A 22,648-nucleotide genomic window follows, 5' to 3' on the forward strand; every position below is an offset into this window, starting at 1 on the left:
ATCTCATTTCTTTAATGATTTACATTTTTTTCTCACTTATCTTACATCAATATACATGCATATGTATTTCCTGTTTCTATTTCCGTCCTCTTCTATTGTTTTCTTTCACTATATTTCCCCGCTTCAAATACTTGTTTTCTGGGGTTTTATTTTCACTATATTTTTTCTTCTATCTCATTCCTTCGTCGCACTCGGTATACTTAAATCTCAAAGAAATATTTTACTTTTTCAGATATTAAAGGAAAATATCTACATAGGCCCCGAACACTCAATATCGAGGAAGGAGAGGTTGATTAAGGATTACGTAAATGTAAGAGACATTTTACTTATACATTTAAAAATCACGCTGACGTTTTTTTAGGCGCATGAGTGGTTGTGTGGTAAGTAGCTTGCTAACCAGCCACATGGTTCCGGGTTCAGTCCCACTGCGTGGCATCTTGGGCAAGGGTCTTCTGCTATAGCCCCGGGCCGACCAATGCCTTGTGAGTGGATTTGGTAGACGGAAACTGAAAGAAGCCTGTCGTATATATATATATATATACAAGTGTGTGTGTATATGTTTGTGTGTCTGTGTTTGTCCCCCTAGCATTGCTTGACAACCGATGCTGGTGTGTTTACATCCCCGTCACTTAGCGGTTCGGCACAAGAGACCGGTAGAATAAGTATTGGGCTTACAAAGAATAAGTCCCGGATTCGATTTGCTCGATTAAAGGCGGTGATCCAGCATGACCGCAGTAAAATGACTGAAACAAGTAAAAGAGTAAAGAGTAAAAGAGTTTGTTTATACAATGCACTTTAATACAGCGTTTATTTATATTCTGCAGTCAATTTCTCTGTCACATCTGAGTTTTCTAATTCCTGATTAATTCATTTAATACATTATTTTTTCCACCCAGTTAAGAGCGAAGAATTATATAAATATCTCCCGCTGTCTTTTTTTTGTCTATTGCCTCTGTCTCTCACACCATCTCTCCCCCTATCTCTACATATATGTATATATATGTGTGTGTGTGTGTATATGTCCTTGTAAATGTATGTGTATATATATATATATATATATAGAGAGAGAGAGAGAGAGGGTGAGACAGAGAAACAGAGAGAGGCATAGCATTATATTATGTCAATTTATTAACTAAAATGAAAGTTACAAGAATGTACATACATGTATAACATACATGTTTTACATATAAAATACATAAAGATGCCAATACTTACTAAAATATATAACATACAGGAATAGAAATTGGAAAAATATCTTACAGCTGTTTCAGCCAAGAGGAAAAATACCTCATTCTACCTTTATCCCGCCAGTAGACTGAAGTAATTAGTAGATGAATGTGAGGTACTTGGGTGTTTCTCTAGGCTTTGTCAGAGATTTTAGAAAGTGCATAAGTTTAAGTTATAAATATAAATCCACAAACATTTACATATTTATACATATACATATGCATACATATGCATACATATACATAAATACATATATCTACACTTAAATGTACATACATATTTGCATTATTATTATTATTATTATTATTATTATTATTATTATTATTATTATTATTATTATTAATATTTTTTTTTCTTCTTTCAAATTTGCTTCCATTTCTTGCCGAGTGTCTTCTCGACCCCTAGGGCAAAGAAACTCATAGTATACATTGGTAGGCCATTAAACCAAACTCAATAGTTCGTTCATTTTTTTTTTTTTTAAGTTAAATTAAAATACATGGGTAGTAATAGTTCTCACATCGACAATGCTCTTCTCAATTCGGTTCCCTTCTTGATCATTCTTAGTGCTCCTACGATCACTGGTATTGTAACCGCCTTGAGATGCCTTATTATTATTATTATTATTATTATTATTATTATTATTATTATTATTATTATTATTATTATTATTATTATTATTGTTATTATTATTATTATTATTATTATTATTATTAGATGTATTATACTATTCATATTAGATAAAATATAAATAGAGGTATGAGAAAAGTTATATGAGGAGTAATATTGTAATTTATAAAATCAATATATCTTAAAGTTAGTTCAGTTATGCAAAAACGAAACTGCATATACATGAGAAGCATACATATATATACACACATACAGACAGACAGACACACAGACACACACACACACGCACACACACACACACACACACACATATATATATATATATATCACCATCATCATATGACCGACCAGACCATCAGATGTTGCTACACATCGCTGGTCACAATGCGTTCGCATTGTTTTAGCCTTCGAATGACGCCACCCCGCTGGCTAAGCGAGCAGGCCAACAGAAGAAAGATTGAAAGAAAGAGTGGTGAAAGAGTACAGCAGGGATCACCACCCCCGGCCGGAGCGTCGTGGAGCTTTAAGGTGTTTTCGCTCAATAAGCACACACAACGCCCGGTCTGGGAATCGAAACCGCGGTCCTACGACTGCGAGTTCGCTGCCCTAGCCACTAGGCCATTGCGCCTCCACTATATATATATATATATGTAGGTCCCGGGTTGATTCGGTGTTAACCACAGTAAATAAGTTACTCAATACATAGCAGAGTAATATTAATTTATTATATAGAAGGAGCTTCTACAGGACTAGAACTGTTTCATTCAAGAGAAATCTTCAGAAATCTTCCTGAAGATTTCTCTTGAATGAAACAGTTCTAGTCCTGTAGAAGCTCCTTCTATATAATATATATATATATATATATATATATATATATATATATTCACACATATATATTTGCGCTCAGGAACACTCATAGGTACATACGCATTATATGTGTTTAGAAGGGAGGATAAGTGCAGTAGTCTGTATCATTATAATTATAACAATAATACACACACTTATATATATTTTCATATAAACGTGATATGTTTATTTCTCCGTTATTGTTTACTTTATGCAGTAGTTGAAATCTTGCTAGAAGTGGGGGGAGGTTATTTTAGTTCAGTTACTCGATCTAATTGGTCATCAATTGTTTTGAATTGCTTTGCCTCAGTTATGGTTAGTTATTTGATAACGATGAAGTAAAACAAATTTGAAACAAAACAAAATGTAGTTGAGTTCATAGGTGAATTCATGCATACATACATGCATACATACATACATACATACATACATACATACATATATACACACTCATGCACACATACACACACACACATAAATATATATATATGTATATATATATAACAATGATAAATATCAAAGTGAGTTATATACAATAGCGGTAACACATCGTGACGTATATTTGCCATCTCAATATGGCTACCCCTAAGGGTGGATGCTACTGTAGTTTTTAGCCCCAGGAGGACACACTCCTCCTGGGGCTAAAAACTACAGTAGCATCCACCCTTAGGGGTAGCCATATTGAGATGGCAAATATACGTCACTATATATATATATATATATATATATATATATATATATATATATACATATATATATATATATATATGTATGCATATATGTATGTATGTATGTATGTTTCTATGTATGTATGAATTTAGGGTTATAGTGATATACTAAGGGGATATTATTTTAATATAATACATATGAGAGAGAAGTTGCTACAAATTTATTAAAAAAAACAATACATAATATTATATATATATGTCTAACTATGTGAATCATTGATATATTTACTAATTATTATGGGTACTATATGGTTAAAATACATCCCGGAAACCACTTGGATCAAACACAAACAAGGGACAAGACATCGAAACATCAAAACATCATTATCGTTAAAAATATTTTGAAAATCTATTATATCTGACAAATTGTTTCCAATGCAAGATTCCATCTTCCAAATGCAAGATTCCATGTAATATTGTTCAGTCACTTGATTAATAAACTCTTTAGTTATTTAATCCTTAAATTTATCTATCCATTCATATATTTATCCAATTACTTTTACTGTTATATTTAAGAGATATGGTGGAGTTGGGGGATTGTTTTTTTTCTATATAAATAAAACGAAGGGAGCGAAGGAAAGTAACTCTAGATTAAATACCTTCAATCACTTATTAAATAGCCAACCCAATAATTAAGTAATTAATTAATTAACTGATTAATCAATCAATCACTCCAATCCTTGGTTATATAATGGGGATACACATCACATTCTATAATCATATACATATGCACACATAATATATATATATATATATATATATATATATATATATATATATATATATATATATAAATGAGGGTGAAAAATTGATATTAATTTAATAATACCATTAATTTAACACCAAGTGGCTTAGCACATAAAACTAGGGAGAAAATACAAATTTATACATAAATTATTAGAGAGTTACCACTATGTGGATAGCTCTAGTGCTAAAAATAGCTCCGTTAGTATAGCCACAGAAAAGATGTTTCCAAGTAGAAATAACATTACATTTAACGGAAGGTAAGTGAAACATAAGGAAGAAAAGGATTGACCCTGAACAATCGTTTCATTACTAATGTAATATGTAGTTTTACTTACATAGACATCTATAAATCATCAGCCAATTTTCTGTGGCTATACTATTTTTAACATTATATATATATATATATATATATATATATATATATATATATATATATACACACATACATATATATACATGCATACACACATATATACATATACACACATATATATATATGTACAAATATATATATATATATATATATATATATATATACATACATATATATGTATATATATATACAACCACATATACATACATATGAATACATGCATACATACATCCATCCACATACACACATACATACATCCATCCACATACACACATACCTACATACCCACCTACACATATATATCCTTATACACATGATTATCAACATAAAACAAAAGACAAAAACATATGTTTATCTTAACCTTTATACATATATGTACATACATAGATGTATACATATATAACACATAATTGCTTGCGCAAATATATACATATATAGGTAGATATAAATACCAACTAACTTAGATCATCATATATGTGCATGCATATATAAATACATATATACATAAATATACATACATGTATTTACAAATATGCAAATATACACACATATTTGTATGTGTATATATATATATATATACACATAATTATACCTAACCTGATATACACCCTTAAGAGGAAAATAAGGGTGGAAAGAAAATACCTGTCACCTGATGTATATGGAAAAAGATGGAAGGCTGTGGCGTGTTTGATGCGAATAAATGAAGCCACATAGTGTATCCATAAGGTTCTACTAAACGTTACAGTGGTGGCACGGGGCTTGTGGGGTCGAGGCAAAACACGTTCCCCACTTCAATTTTTGTGTATTTCTTATGCTTGTCATTTTTTTATCATTCGATTACATAAATTTTTAACTATACCTCTGTAAAAACCATAAGCACCATCGACCCCTCCCTCATTTGAATTGTTCCTCTATGTTTGGCCCCTTGTGGTCAATAAAAAAGTATACGGAGTAAGCAACTGAAAATAGTAGTATGTAGTAAATTAAAATCAAATTATTTTTTTAAATTGATTTATTTATTTTGTACTAAATAATACTAGCCTTGCATTAACTACACTGACCTTAAAATAGAACTTATTCATCTCGCAAGACTATACATCATTTCGTATCAAGGAGAATTGTTGATGCTCTCTTTAAACATTTATCATTCAACACGCATCTCGGTATATCCTTATATATATATATATATATATTCATAATTTACCGCTATCTGCCCTGTCGTTTATTTGCATTTGTATTTGTGCAACCATTTCTCCGTTTTTTTTCGTCTTTGTTTTCATATACATTCTTCCAAGAAATCTAGTGCTCTTAGCTTAGTTTTAACATTGGACTGGCCAGATTGGAGCAATCTTGAGTACAACCAGCCGAAATTGCAAAGATAACCTAGAACTCGACTGAAAACAGAAAATTCCGTCTGTCTGGATCTATCTATATCTCTCTCTCTCTCTATATATATATATGCACCAAAACGTATCTATGAATCCAGAATCCTATTAAAAAACTCAACCAAAATAACTGTCTTTATTTTTCAGCTAAATTTCACTGACGATTTTGTCACAAACATCTTTAGCTTGAACAAATTTCACTCAGACTTGCTGACCTTGAGGATGCTTAACGATGAAAAGTAGGTTCTAATTTTGTTTGTATAACTAATTTCTTGTTGCCGTATGTTTTTGATTTAGATCATTCTTACAGTCACACACATAAACATATACATATATAGTGTTCGTATTAATAATTAATATATATTTAAAGTTACCTCGGAGAAACTGTTATGCCATTGCCTAATTTGTCTCAACAAAACTTATGCAATGGTACAAAACTTATTGTGCACAAACTTATGGGGCAAATATTCTTACTGGTTGTGGTAAAAGTGACACCGTCTTCGTTCCTCGCATACTCGATATACTATCTAATATCCCTTCACCATTTAAGAGGTTACCGTTTCCTATCCCAATTTATTTTGTCATGAGCATTAATAACACCTAGGGCCAAACACTAAAAGTTGCTGGATTACAACTTGATAAACTATGTTTTTCCCATGCCCAGTTTTAAGTAGGAGCATCTCTTGTGGGAGCTGCGTCATTTGTCACGAAAAATATGCAATGGTACAGCACTAATTTTGCACAAACTTATGAGCTGCATTGAGGCAAATATTGTTACTAGTTGGGGTAAATGTTACATCGTATTCATTCCTTGCATACCAGTTATACCATCTAATATCCTATTGCAGTTTAAGCGGTTTTAGTTTCCTATCCCACTCTCTTTTGCCATGAGCACTAATAAAACTCAGGCTCAAACACTAAAAGTTGCTGGGTTGCAATATCAAACCCCATGCTTTTCACAAGGCCAACTTTATGTAGGAGCATAATGTTTGGGAGTAAAAGCAAATATTTTTTGCTTACGCACCCCGACATTAAGCAAAAGCCATAGTTTGTAAAGAAATATCCACTATTAATGCAACATAAAAATTCAAGAACTTAACGTGTATGACATCATTCTTTCTTCTACCTCAATTATTACGTTTTCCCTTATAAAATACGCACATACAGGAGGAATATATCTCAATCTACTGGAGTAGACTCCCCTTGTTCACATTCGAACAATAGGCGATACGGCGTATTCAAATTTCAAGAAAAACGCGTGATTAATGTGTGTTCTACTTGACCTGTGAGCTTTACGTTGCCATCGCACAGGCACCTGCATTCAGTAAAACTAATCGTCTATATGATATAGCTATTTTTACTTACGTTTATTCAAGTTGAAACTGGATCTTTCATTTCTCCTTTTTCGTGTGGGAACCAAAAGCAAATGTTTTGCTTATGCACTCCGATATAAAACAAAAGAAAAGTATTGTTTATAACGAAATATTTACTCTTAATGCAACATGAACACTTTAATAACTTACTTTGCCATTATTATTATTACATTTAAGAATGACTAAATTAACAAATTAAATTAACTGTATTATATAATTGCCACTACTGTATGGATAAATAAAATAATAGGTACAACTCATTTATTAGTGCCATATAATAAATAGAAGTTGGTGTATGAAATCCATCTTTTTTGTAGTTCAATTATTACATGTTTTACACACACATATATATATGGATATATATATATACACACATATTATGATTGTGATTAGGGTGTTAAAAACACCTACATTGTTTGAGGTAGCATCCTTTATATTCTGTAGTTTAAGAGGAGAGGCTGATTTAAAATTACAGTGAACATAAAAATAGACTTGGATAGTTATATTTAGTTTATCCATTAAGATAAGTCACAATCAAAGATCTATGAATTCGCCGGTCTTAACAAAACTTTCCCGTTAATTTATTAGAACAGTGTAGATATTGAAAATAACAAAAGTAGAATGTACTTGATGATTATGTAGGATAGAATATGTTCTTGTAAATATTATTCCAGCAGTTATTCATGTACTTCTTAATAAAAACATATCGCATCGCTGGAATATTGCATTAGCTAGCTCATCACTTTATGAATAACTCTCATTACGTTACGATTTATGAAAGATTGAAATGGATGTATAGTGTTTTAAGAATAAAAGGAAATGATATAACTTGAAGATAGAACCACCTCAATTTTCAAACCCGAATCTCACAGCATATTTGAGGAATAAAAATTATTTCCTTTATGTCAGTCCAATGGCCCCGTGAGTTTTAAAGAGCAAAAGTACATGAGCGTATTGCTAGCGTTTTCTCAGCAAAGAACTAAGTACTGAGAATATATACATGTGCGTGTGCGTGTGTGTGTATGTGCGTCCGGCGTACATGTTTGTATGTGTGAGTGTGTGCGCGTTCAGTGCATGTGTAAAAACACACGAATCCACTCACGAGACATTTATTAAACGAAGTATCAAACCAATCATATATTTGACGTTTTCCCCATTGTCTATTGTCTATTTTCTCTTCATGGATGTTTCTATTTTATATTATATTTTAAGGAAAATTGTATCCCAAACAGATGACCTGCCTGCTTATATTAAAAGAATTCGTTCAATACGTAAGTGGATAATTATTGATTCTGAAGTAATAAAGGTTAATGACCTTTATTATTTAAGTATTATATGGATAATACATTGCAAAATAGTTAACCTCATTATTTCTTACATGGTTTCATGATAACTACCATATAAATAAAATACTTTAGGGAAATATATCAAATCAGCCATAATACATATGCAAATATTTAACGAACAGTAATTGATATAATATATATATTTAACTGTAGATTTGGACCCAGCGGCACCAAAACAAGGGACGCTGCCATTTCTTCCATCCCACCCTATGCCGTAGACATACTATGGGCACTTCTCCATATGATATAAATGGCAAAATCTGCCCTCACCTTCACCCCAAATACTGTCCTAAGTACAGAATTCATTGTTCTGATCCTAAATATGAATGCACAAAAGGTTGGTTACGGATGCACATTCTTCCACCTTAAATTATGTCAAATTCTGTCATGAAGGATTTGCCTGAACCTAGAATACAATTACCACTATCTGAAGGGCACAAAACAAACGAAAAGAAAAATAAGCAACAAACGAGGATTGCAACAAGAAATTACAGCGATATTCCACCTCCTAAAACCAAACAAAGAAGACAGAACTATGGGATAACCATAACAGCAAATAACATAAACATGAACAATGTATATTCTGACCAAGTGGCAAACCAAAGTGGTAACACATTTTTACGAACTTAACTAGAAAATATGAAAATCTAGAAAAGCCGAGAGATCTAACGAGCTATCAGCAATCATATATGCAAAACACAAGGAACACACAACCATTCTCTACTACAACATCGCTCCACACACAAAGCTCCATACAAAAACTACCTCCATTGCTACCATTGAAAAACATAACCCAAGACCAAGCACTTAGAACAATACAAACAAGAAACTACCCTTGCTCGGACATTCCTGCTAAATGTACATAGTATGAACCCATCACCCATTGCCACCAAATGGAAGATCCCATATATAGAAAGCTGGCTTGCCGAAACAGCACACTGCATACCTTTTTTATCCTTACAGAAGCTAATTTAAACAATAATCACATTGATGCCGAGATGAAAGTAAATAATTTCACCATCATCCGTGCAGATCGTACAGACGGAAATAAAGGAGGAGCAACCATTTTCTCTATGGCTCCGTTCCAATTATGGCCAAGAACATATTTTGCAATGACTACTGTAAATCCATATGATTATTCCAGAAGGCCAATGACATAACTAATGTTGGTCTCTACAGGCCTCTCTAAGCACCTCTAACGTGCTTTGAAGAATTCCTCAACAAATCAAGTCTTTCCTTCCATACAACACCGGAAACATACTGGCAACGGGCGATTTTAGCCTTCCTTATGTAAACAGGCCCAGAAATACTTTGAAGTTAGACAACAACCCTACACAATAAAAAAGCAGCAGCAGAATTATAGTGCTCGAACAAACAAGACAATAAACCGATGATTCGTTTCTTGTATGAAAACTTCTAATACCAAGTTATATACAATAGGAAACTAACAAATCCCTTCGAAATCAAAACCGGAGACAAACAAGAATGCTTGCTACCGCCAGTCTTATTTTCCTTGGCAGTGAATTGATTGATGCCAATACTGATAGAAGAATATAAATGAGGTGTAGAATGAAACACAACTCTACTACAAAATTTAGATTATGCAGACGACATTTCTTTCTTCTCAAGATAAATCTGAAAGTGTTAGTCAAATAACGAAAATAAGAGGTCTCAAAATCAACGAGAAGAAAACTTAAGCTCTTTATAAAAATATAACAAATGCAGATCATGTTATTTGGAAAACAAAACAACGACACATGTTGACGAATTTAACTAGACACCAGAATAAGAATGAATGAAGACTGCATTCATGAAATAAATACAAGAATCAGTAAAACCAACCAATCATTCGATATGTGAAACTCAATATGGAAGTCAACCACAGATCAAGACTAACGGGAAACCAATAACAGAAAGTATTGAAGCAAGGAGATGGAAATGGCTGGGGCGAGTTTATTGCTATGAACCGAACTCAGTTGTCAGGATTTGCAATGGATTTTACAAGGTAAAAGAAGACGTGGCCGTCCAAAGGAAACGTAGTGGAGACCAATAGTAACAGGTCTTAAAAGCAGAGGGTTAACAATAGAACAAGCTGTCAGGGACGCTTTCATTGTTAGAAGGTGCAATGATCTTGCTAGCACCTTAAGCGCCACAAGACACGATGAATGAATATATAAATCAATCTTTTATTAGCAAACCACTCTAGCACCATTCACAGCATTTCAGTAGGAAAGAATCTCCTCTCAGATCACAGCACATTACTCTGCAACTTTAATATCTGGCATATTAAAACCAAACCAGTCAATCCCAACCCACTGCACTTATTTGACAACTTAAACGTCTACAGAACAAACTGGAGAGCGTTTAGAAAAGATATGTCTTTCCACTGACATTGAAACCACATGACAGTGCTTTGAGGAAATTGTTACACATACATTCTCAAAACACGCTTCTGCTCAAACAGAAACAGGCTCCGTAGAGAGAAAAACAACACTAATTTGGAGCACGAAAATACTAATAAAATAATTGAACCAATTAAAAAATTCCCATAAACAATATCTATATTCAACAACAAGGAAACATCTTGCGCTGCAAAAACTTCTGCACACCAACATGAAAACCTGCATTGAAAATCAATAGCTACAGAGTAACAGTGGGTAATCAAAAATATTAGCATATAATCTCCAATATTACCTTTACTGCTTCAGACATCATAGCAATGATTAAGATCAAATACTATTCTGTTGGTCGCGATACATTCCCCACTAGTCTCCTGAAGGAATGTAGACACTAAATTGCAGTCCCTCTAACCAAACTCTGGGGAAAAGTTTTAGTCATGTCAAGTATGTCAGCTCTTATCCCAGTCTGCCATCCCGGTTTTTCAAACAGGGAAACAAATCTCTCGCTGTCAGTTGTCTCCCAGGCTCACTCACCTCCCATATCACCAAAGGGTTTCAAATGGAAGTTGGATCAAGAAGAGCTGGTTTCCTGAAAAGTCACAATCTCATAAATTCAAACCAACTGCGGTATGGACTGTCTGACACAGCTCTTACACAACATCGATTATGTCCTTAAAGCCTTGGAATCACGTTCAAACTCTAATGTAACATATCTTGACTTCAGTAAAGCGTTCGACAGAGTCGACCACAATTTACTACAGTCAAAATTGTCAAATGTTAGTATCTGTGGAAAACTACTCCACTGGATTGATTATTTCCTAGAAAACAAGACCCAGCATGCTGTGATTGGTGGAATCCGCTCAAAGCCAGCAAAGTCACAGCGGTGTCCCCCAGGGGATCCGTATTGGACCCGCTTCTGGTGTCATAAAACACAACAAATTGAAAACTATTCGCTGATGATTCCATACTTCAGAAAATTATGAACGGAGAAGAAGTCCGAACTGAACTGCAGTCTGAGCAACATGATGTAAGTCAGCGAGTAGGCAAAAACAGAATGCAACTAAATGCGAAAAAATTTGAACTAACTAGAAAAACCTGAAACCACAATATTCGCTTCCATCAAGGGAACCACACATACCATCTAATAATATTAGAGACTCATGAATAATTGTTGACAGATGAGCTCCTAGACCTTAAGAACCTCCCGGTTATCATCTCTCATTTCTCCTCCTTTGTACCGCCACACCTCGAATACTGCTGACAAAGTTGTCTCCCCATAGAAAACAAAACATTTCGAAATCTGTATCACCCCAGAGGGCATTCACTAACAGAATTAAGGGCATGACTGATCGCTATTATTGGGACATCATTAGAGCACTCAAACACAATTCTCTCCAGCGCCACCGGGACCGAAACATCATTTGCACCATGTGGAGAATATAACATCGACCGCAACATTAGTTTCAGAATTGATCCAACGCCAGAGCCACCGACCGCGCGACCCCTAGCCAAACACATAAATACAGTGCAGCACGATTTCTTTTCCTAAACAGGCCCTGCCCTATTTAATATTATCCCAAAAATTATTCCATCACATTTAAACGAAATCTGGACAAATGTTTTCAAGGATTACCAGATAAGCGACCGATACCTGAATACAGCTCTCTCAACAAGATCTCCCTGCTCGAATGGACCATGATACCACAAAACCAGATTTAAAAAGGATGGAGCTAATCCTATCATGTGATGCTATTAAGTTAGACATTGCCTAAACCAATAATTGGTCGAAAGATATCCAAGTTAGATTATTTACGATAAAGGTAGTAATATTACTAATAACTCATACACACACATACATACACACCTGTACATGTATATAGATATATGTATGTATATATATACATATATATATATATATATATATATATATATATATATATATATATATATACATACATACACATACATACATACACACATACACACACATGCACACACACACACATAAAGGTGCGGGAATGACTCCGTGGAAAGAAGCTTGCTTCCAAACCACGTGGTTCCAGGTTCTATCCTATTGCGTGGCAACTTAGGCAGGTTTCTTCTCCTATAGCCTCGGGCTAACCAAAGTGTTGTAAATATATTTGGTAGACGGAAACTGTCAGAAACTCGTCGTATATATATATATATATATATATATATATATATATGCGGGGTGGGGTATGAATGTATATATTCGAGTGTCTATACTAGTACCCCACCATTGCTTGACAATCGATATTGGTGTGTTTAGGTCCCCTCATAACCTAGCGGTTCGGAAAAGATGACCGACGGAATAAGTACTAGATTTTTCAAGAGTATGTCTCGGCATTGATTTGTTCAACTAAAAGTGATATTCCAGCATGTCGGCAGGCAAATGACTGAAACAAGTAAAATAATGAAATACTACAAAGATATATATATATATATTTAAAAAGTGAACAGGCAAAATATTTAGCGGAAAAGTTAAATACAGTGCTTTAATTAGGTGTTTCCAGACTTTCCTCTCTTCGGTATTTCTTCTTGATAACTTGATAAAATTCTGTGTGTGAATCCGACAGTGGGAAACACTGGAAGGATACGATGTTTTTTTATAGACATTTTTACCAGAATAAAGATGTTTTTCTACCTGGTAAATTTAGAGAATTTGACACAAATATCTTTTAAGTAACCTAAATTTCGCTAATGCCTAAACACTGCTTGGCGCTGATATTACTGTAACAAATGATACATATGTCTTTGCATTTAAAACAATTGTCATGAATTTTAAATATTTTCTTGGTGTAAAAGATTATTTGTCGGAAGTTGATGCTAGTAGCTCACTGGTTATGGAATTTTTTAGAAAATCTTATGAAGACAGTTACAAAGAATATTGATTTTGAGTTACAATTTAATCAGTCGACAGCGAATCTCACTCATATTGATATCACTCCCTTGCTTTATCCTTATCCATATTCTCCTCCTTTCCCCTCTTCTTAATTTTCTGCTTCCTTCTCTTCTTGTCTTCGTCCTTCTCTTCCTCGCCTTTTTCACCTTTCTCTCCTTTCTTCGTCATTTATTGATGATATATTCCTTGTATTTACTTTCTTACAGATGTTCCTCTCGCATCCCTACAGCTCCCACTGTTTACAAAAGATGAACATATGTAAGTACATCAAGAGTGCACTAATTATCATTAATCAAAGACTCCCGAAATTTCACGGTGCTTCGCTTGGTATATATTTTGTTTGTCTTCGAATCGTTTAGGCGTAATCATATATAATATCAAATAGGAAGTGTAGTTTTCTTAGCTAATGTCATTGCATAGTTAGTTTTACTTGTCAGTAATGTTTGGTTTGTTCATTAATATTTGAATATATCCGCATCAGGTGTATCGAGTGTAGATGTTACTCAAAAAGTTAATTGCTCATTTTAATTTGTTGAGAGCACAAGTCTTGATTAAAATATTAATCGAAGAAACGTAAATTAAAAAGACTTCAATGGCAACTACAAAAGTACCACCACCGACAAAACCTGCAATAAATTATTTGCTAGCGTTTTTATGACACGAGATTTAAAGCCCTTTAAAGACCGAACATACAGTATTTGAAAGTTTGCACCTGTTTATTTAAACTAACTTTTGGAAGATGCACCACGAAGTTGTATTCCAAAAATAAATAGAATCACAGCCAGGTATATTTTATGCTGTTTAACATTGGCTTTTCAAATTTTTATGCACTGTTTTCCTATTTTCTGATAGCAAAAATGAAATGCAGAAGAAATGTAGTTAGAGGCAACCTACATAGATATCAATATCTTATGGCCTTTCAAGTCCACAAGACTATTCCATTAGGTGTATTCCATGCTTACATTTTTCATACCTTAGAATTTCTATCTAAAATAAGATGAAAAAGTCAAGAGAAAAGAGAGTGGCGAACAGGAAAATGACAGAAGTCTGAACTGACTTGCCTGTACTAAACCAAATCGAATAATCGAACCTTTATAGATACATTGTATTGATCTTGCCAACATTTATATAATCGGAATCTTGGCAGTTTTATACAACCAGGCTTAAACGTTGCAAAATATATATCATAACGATACTTAACTAATTATTCCCTTTCTGCAATGCCTTAAGACTATGTGATTTTTATTTTTATTAATCATCCCTCGGCAACGCTTCCTATACAGGTTTTATCATATCTATTCTGTATTGATATATATTAAAATTTTCCACATAATTAAAAGGTAATTGGTCAGTAATAAGAATAAAATCTTATTTTAATGAAGAGAACAATATGAAGAAAATTTTGTATTTACATTTTCAACTTTAAGTCTTCCTTTGACATTCTCTCAATCGTATCACTGTGGTTTCATGGATATTTCAAAAACTGAGATCTTGTTCAGAAGCTTTCGACTTCCCTACGTCTTCAATTTGTTTTGAACACCTTCTGTAAATAATAAAACTTTTCAAGCACCTGTTATTTTCTCATGCTTTATCTACTCTACATTTTCACTGATATTAATAGTTTCCCTAAATTACCAACCTCTTTGACGACGAACGGTACGTTTAACATCATAGCAGTAATTCCTTCTTCGTAAATGTGATGTTTACGAAAACTTGATACGTGTAACAATGAAGCAGGAAGGCAGTGGAACACCGTGGATGAAGCAAAATTATCGATAACACTTTTTCATGACTGCAATTGTACCGCATCGACTTTATATTCTTTTTTTTTTCATGTATCTAACTACATGTATATTATATTTAAAATCGTATTGAAGCTCAAAAATGTGAGATATCGCTAGATTTATAAGTTGTTTGAGGTTTTACGGTGACATCAGCAATACGAGAATACATAATACAATCATGTAAAAAAAACAAAAATCGAGTGATATATAGGTGCCAAAAGTTCGGTCATACTGACTTAAGTGAGAGAGAGAGAAAAACGGTTAAATAAGAATAGTAGAGAAAAGGGGTTTGTCATAGTATCTGTGATTTTTTTTTACCTTCGCAGGAAGGAATTTTCGCTTATAACGGCGCTTTAGGGAATCAAGTGTATTTATAATGTTTTCCGTGAACGGATCTAATTTTTGATACGTTAAAGTATTAATGACCTTTCATCATTTCTGGTGGTCAAGTTTGATATTCTGCCTGGTTTACTTCCCCTTAGGGAACTGTCTTCAGGCGCTCCAGTTCGTTAATTCTCTTAAAGGGCAAAAAGGAATAATAATAATAATAATAATAATAATAATAATAATAATAATAATAATAATAACAACAACAACAACAACAACAATACTAATCATAATAATAATAATAATAATAATAATAATAATAATAATAATAATAATAACCCAGGTTCAAAATTTCCACAAAATGAGGACAAACAAGACGAGGACAAATATCTGTATATAAGAAACATTATTATTTTTAAATTTCTCAACAAGAGACATACAGAAGCAATACTTGAAAGTTATGATTATGTGCCAATATAATATGGCAATCGCGGTTGAGATGAAAGCTACTATTGTTTAGCCACAGGAAACTTTGTCTGCAGCAGGTCGTTTAACATCTCCACCCCAGCAGAGAGCAATATATATCATAATGATCCATAACTATTTCAGTGTTATTTCTCTTCCTCGGTAGAGAATAACCGCACAGCTGTGCATGTAATAAAGGGTACGTGTCTGAGTAGCTGAAGAGCGGATTGTATACTCAACTGAACATCATTTTCTACAAGCACTACAATAATTTCATTCTGATAATACTTATATACCAAGGGTGATGTTTTCAAAATATTGTTGTGTGTGTATATTATTCTGATTTAACTCGGTGCACCAAATGAAGCTACTTAGTCAACACTATCTAATATAGATATTTATATTAATTTCAGGGTACGGAATTTTGCTGGATTGGGCTTCTTAATTGGATGTGAAATATTTCGTGATTTTGAGATTGCCGGTAAGAATTGAGTGTATTTTTGTATTGTTTTAAATTGAACAGAAAGTGTGGTTAATTAAATATACTGGGAAATAAAACGGTTTTTAAAATCATACTTTCCTCGAACACTCTTTACTTTCGTTAAATAATTGTTTGTAAAAGAGACGTTGTATACTCAAATAAAAGCAAAATGATCTTATAAGGTATGTAATATCTTACAAAATAGATCTAACAGATACCAGCAATTCCTCTAGACTCATATAACAATTACTTCCCTTGCACTATGATATATATCAAGCGTTTAGATATATGTCGAATGTAACTACAGTATCTGCAGGGAAAGAGACGAAGAGTTTAATAATTTCTTGCGGACGAAACGGTAAAGGAGTGCAATGCGAATTTAGTCGAACGTGAAGATATATGAAAGTATTGCGATAGTTTTTTAAATTATTTTTTGTTGCGATGTTTCTTTCACTGTACATCGGCATATCAATTAAAAATCTTAAGTCTTTGATGATGAGGACTAACTAATTAACATTGCCTAACTGTATGTAACCACTAATCTCATAGGGCGGTAACATTATCTCCTTCAGGGTCCGGCTCCGGTCGGTGCTCATACGAGTGCTGGATATGATAGTGATAGCATATGCACCAGTGCAAATATTGACTAACGATGATACGTTGGTACGCTTCAAATCACCTCGCTCAAGCCATACCCACGATGCGGTATTATCGTTAACGTACTGTATATTCCTTTCTAACTGTCCGTACTTTCTCATTTATCTTCTCCTAAGTTCTTTGGTTAAACTCTTCCTTATCCATCATTTCATCTGCATTTACACCCATATTTTTCGCGGCTTCAGATACCCGGCAAGCGTTCTCTTTTCATTCCTTATACAATGGCCTATACTAATTAGTCCTCTGCCACCATTCTTGCTCTTCATATACAGTCTTATTACATATGCTATAGAGTATAGCGCCCATTGCAGTGTCATCGACTTTCTCGTCTTTCTGCCCAGTGTTTATATTTCCTCCCTCATCTATCTGAGGATGGATGGACTATATCTGACCAAGGCAACATCCCAGAGAGTCATAGCAGTAATAAAAGTTTTGACATTCAGGCTGGATTTCAACACCATCTTCACCCTTTTTTGATACACCTCGCTAAACTTTACTTTATTTTCCCTGTGTAGAGTGTTATCCAGCTCCAAAACCCCTAAATATCTATACCTACTACCGTCCGGTTCACCCATGGTCTCTCCTGTTGATATCTACAATCATCGGCAGGATGCTTTCTTCGCTCTTTTCATATTAAGTGCTGAGCATTTAGTAATCCCAAATTCGATGTCCCAACCACATTTCTGGACTGTTCTGGACAAGGAAATTATCTGCATTTTTAGATTTCCCAAACAATTTCTGGCCATCCATAAATATTAGAAGGTTCAATGATGGACATTTCTTCCTACATCGGTAACCCATCTTAACTTTCCTAAGTGTCATTGTAATGGGTATTAGTGCAATTACAAATAGAAACGGAGAAAAGGAGTCACCTTGGAAGATACCCCTTTTAATATTAACTTCTCGAAGGAATACAATAATTGAGTACAATTTGGTTTTCCACTCCTTCATGAAAATTTGTGATGTCAGCAACAGCAAACATCAACAGGCATTCAACGATCCAAGAACGAGGCAGCTTATCATATGCCTTCTTAAAGTCATCCAAGCCATAAACATGTTTGTATGACGATTTTTACAATGTATTCAAATATTTTTTATCAATTTCCAGGTGATCCTTGGTAGCCAGAGAACTCTTCCTACATCCTATTTGTTCCCTTGGTATTATTTCTTCCTGTACTAAGAAATTATATGTATTTGCCGCACATGTTCCAGACTATGTTTGACGTGCTATGGGACGGCAGTTTCCTACAATATTCCCCTTTCATCTATATTTCATTATAAATGTTGTCCTACCAGTCACCACCTACGCGGGGACCGTACCTTTGTGAACATTCATCCAATTGGGCTGCTAGTCTTTCATGCACCGTCTGGCATCTCTTCAGCCAAAAGCCGTGGATCCCCTCTCGTCCGTAGGCTTTCCAGTTAGGTACTTTATCCTCTTGTTCGTTTACCTCACCCGTGCTTATGACGATATTCCTTTGTTTCTTTCCTCCTTGTAATTCTGTCTTGATAAGTCGCTTTCTTTGAGTATTTGCAATTGAGGGGCTTTTCTTGTCGTTTATCAGTCAAAATATGTACATCAGCAGTTTAGCACGGGTTTTCATGCGCTTAGCTTTTTCTTCGGTTGTTTCTTGTATGTCAAGTTTCAGAATTTGTTGTATTGGGAATTCACGTAGATATTCCTTTTCCTGTTTTGTTACTGAATATGCTGCTTGATTTTTTTCATATTTTGAGACAAGTTTTATCATCCAGCCCTCAGAGTTATTTAGGTTGGTATCTAGGCCAATTGTGGAAATCTTCATGGTTAATGCCAGTTGTAATAGTACATGGCCTCTCTCTTTTCTTGGCAGATAAAGTCTTTCTATATCTACCTTAGGGTGGTGCATTCTATGCATTGTCAACAGTTTTCATATTTTTCTGTCAAGATTATATATTTCAGTAACTGACAAGTTAATGATATTGAAACTGTAAGTCACGACTGGTATAGCTAAAGCATTGATCGCTTCAATCTTGTTTCTTGCATCAGCTCTGTTTTAAGTATTTCTCTCACCCTGCGATAACATTCTCTTCTGATCCTTTCCCTCATCACTAAATGCCTGGTTCTGTCCCCTTCAAGTACCCCTAGGTATTTGTAGCCCTCCACCACTTCTAACCCTTGTATGACATTCTGCTGGTCAAGATTAAGGTTAGATGATTCTGTTATTGTTCATTTAATACATATAGCTTCTGCACATTTATAGAGGTCAAATTTCATCCTGATGTCATCACTGAATTGTTTAACAATCGGTAGAAAGCCCTTGAGTTGTTGGTCAATTTTTGCAAAGAGGTTTAAAATCCATGTAAATGTAAAATTAGTATATCTAAAAGCGTTACACCCCTACATCTAGTGGATATTTATCCAATAATATCGTGGATAATTAATGAGTTGGATGGTTGCTGATGAACGAGAAAAACTCCTGCATTATTGTTGTCTACATGAAGCGTTTCATATACCAAACTGTGCAACAAAATCAGTGCTTGCTATAATTTCTACAGAAAATATGTAGAGATAAGATTAATGAGTGATATAATAGCACTGGTAGCACATTGGAACACAGTATTGCCTTATAAAAACTATTAATATACTTCGGAGTATATCATGGTTGCATAATGAAATACTGTGTATATAGAAGTTGTTAAAATTCATGCAGTAGTCTCTGACAGAACAAAATCTTTATCTTATGACTTGTTCTGCTAGATAGAAGTAAAATATCAAAAGCAATAGATTCGCCAGTTAACAGAAGAATCAGTAATTCACATATTTTATAATGTTATCACTCCTCATTCTAGGCAACAACTTCTCTATGGATTTGTGGCTGAGTGAACAATCCTACAGAAGATACCAAAAGTTGAAGAATGATTTCATTAATAATTTCACTCAACGTCAAAATCAATCACAAACAACAAGTGTAAGTCCTTCCAAGTGTTTATTTATTATCATTAACACAGAAAATGCATTGTTATATTCATTATTATCATTATTATTATTATTATTATTATTATTCAGTAGTTTTATTTTTATAGCGTGCTTTCACTTCACTACCGAGCGCAGCTCTGTGTGCCTTGGGTATGTGCTGTGATTTGTTGTGATGCTCTGATGGTTATTGTATGGAAAGTGTTCTGCGTAGGATGTGTGCAGTGCCTAGTAGTGCAATTTTCTGTATTATTATTATTATTATTATTATTATTATTATTATTATTATTATTATTATTATTATTAATTTCATTACATTTACAAAAAACTGTTCGCCTAAATATTTTTTTCTGTTCTTTATTTTGTTCGTTTTCTATTTCTTTACTTTTCCCCCTTTGAGTTGTTATTCAAAATAGGAAAGCAGGATTATCTCGTATATATTTTGAATTTCTGCGCCCGTTTCACTTTACATTTTGAACTTGAAGAAGACTGACTATATGTTGAAATACAGTTGAAACTATTAAATAAGCAATCTATTACAATCGTGTTGAGTTACACCAATCTTTATAAATTATCAAAATTCATTAGACTGAGATCACTGATTTTATGTTGTACCGAATAAGGATTAAAACGGTTCGAAATTCTGGAAATCATCGAAACAGTCGCGTGTTATAAATTACAGCTTCTGCGGTTTATTCCTTTTCATAGTTAGATTCTTAGTACTGACGGGTCTAACTCTATGCCAGTGGACGTTATAACATTCAAATATGTATAAAAAATGATAAATAAACATTTGCATCGGTTAAACAACTAAATCATTTTCGCGCTAAAATCAAGATATATTTTTCATTATAAATACATACACACACATACAACATATTCTGGCTGGAGGTTTTCCATCAATATACGGTTGTGTGCAACACTGCCTGACGATTGATTCAATACTCCAAAATTTTTAAATGATTGAGTTTGGGAAAGCAATTCATTTCACGTAATTAAGAAGCAATTGAATAATGCTGAACAGGCGTTTTCTTCTGAAAATCGTTTCAATTATTTGCTTAAATTCCTGATGAACTCTGAGGAAAAGGACCTGAAAATTTGATTACCTAAAGAAACATTTTCGTTGAGAACATTCTGTATGAAATATGAGAAGTTATTTTTCTTTCGGGAGAATTGTTGGTCCTGAGCAGAAAATTTTCCTGAAATTTCAATACAGCCAACCATTTTGCTTCATATAGAATTTCTGATTTCCAGTCCACACCGTTGATTATTTGTCCCTCACACCAAAAACAAACATTTTATTTTATCAACCAATTTTTTTAAAGTTGCCTTTTCTTATGACAGCTTAAGTTTACTAGTATCACAAAAACTATCCGCACATACAACAGACATAACTCCTACAATTCAAGAAAGTCAAAATACTAATCTCCAGTCAGGTCCATACGATTTTGATATTTTTACACTAGCGTACGCATTTGACCAAGTCTTTGGGAACTCTCCAGAGAACTTACTGGATCAGTAAAAAATGTGAACCCATTAAAAATGTTACCTTGAGAATAACAGATCTGTATCTCGAAATTAAAGTTTTTTAAAAAGCAAAGAAGTCACTCACATTTTATTACCTACGTAATATGGATTACCCCTAGAAGGACGAGTAAAACTTATGACATCTCACATAAACATACAAAACAATTCTTATCACCCGAAATAGTCCATGTAAAACATGTAAAGTGTAGAATACAAACAAAACACAAATAAATGTAAGACTTGAAAAAACACTTGCTCAAGAAAATTCATGACTCTTAGAGTATAAGACGGTTATGAATTCATCTAAGCTAAAACACTCACCGAACATTATCTCTGTATTGGAGCTTGGACTGATTTTCTGCCCAAGAGCTAAGGATATGGATAAAGATATATTAGCTCAAGGGTTATTTCAGTTTGCCCGCTGTCACAATGTTAAGGAATATTTTCTAAACAAATGTGTTAATGAGGAGTCAGAAAACC

At 33.7% G+C, this 22,648-nt stretch overlaps 1 protein-coding gene across 2 annotated transcripts in view; it reads left to right on the top strand.

Annotated features, from left to right (window-relative positions):
* The window catches only part of LOC115215142 (membrane metallo-endopeptidase-like 1), an 86,818-nt gene that overhangs the window by 39,949 nt on the left and 24,221 nt on the right, over nucleotides 1-22,648 (top strand). For both annotated transcript variants that reach the window (XM_036505430.1, XM_036505431.1), the window contains 6 exons: nucleotides 233-310; nucleotides 6,081-6,172; nucleotides 8,519-8,577; nucleotides 14,181-14,232; nucleotides 16,964-17,031; nucleotides 20,518-20,636. In XM_036505430.1, the coding sequence (XP_036361323.1) occupies nucleotides 233-310; nucleotides 6,081-6,172; nucleotides 8,519-8,577; nucleotides 14,181-14,232; nucleotides 16,964-17,031; nucleotides 20,518-20,636 (468 nt within the window). The remainder of the gene's footprint in view (nucleotides 1-232; nucleotides 311-6,080; nucleotides 6,173-8,518; nucleotides 8,578-14,180; nucleotides 14,233-16,963; nucleotides 17,032-20,517; nucleotides 20,637-22,648) is intronic.

The sequence above is a fragment of the Octopus sinensis genome, linkage group LG8 (assembly GCF_006345805.1).
Source record: "Octopus sinensis linkage group LG8, ASM634580v1, whole genome shotgun sequence".
NCBI lineage: Eukaryota > Metazoa > Mollusca > Cephalopoda > Octopoda > Octopodidae > Octopus > Octopus sinensis.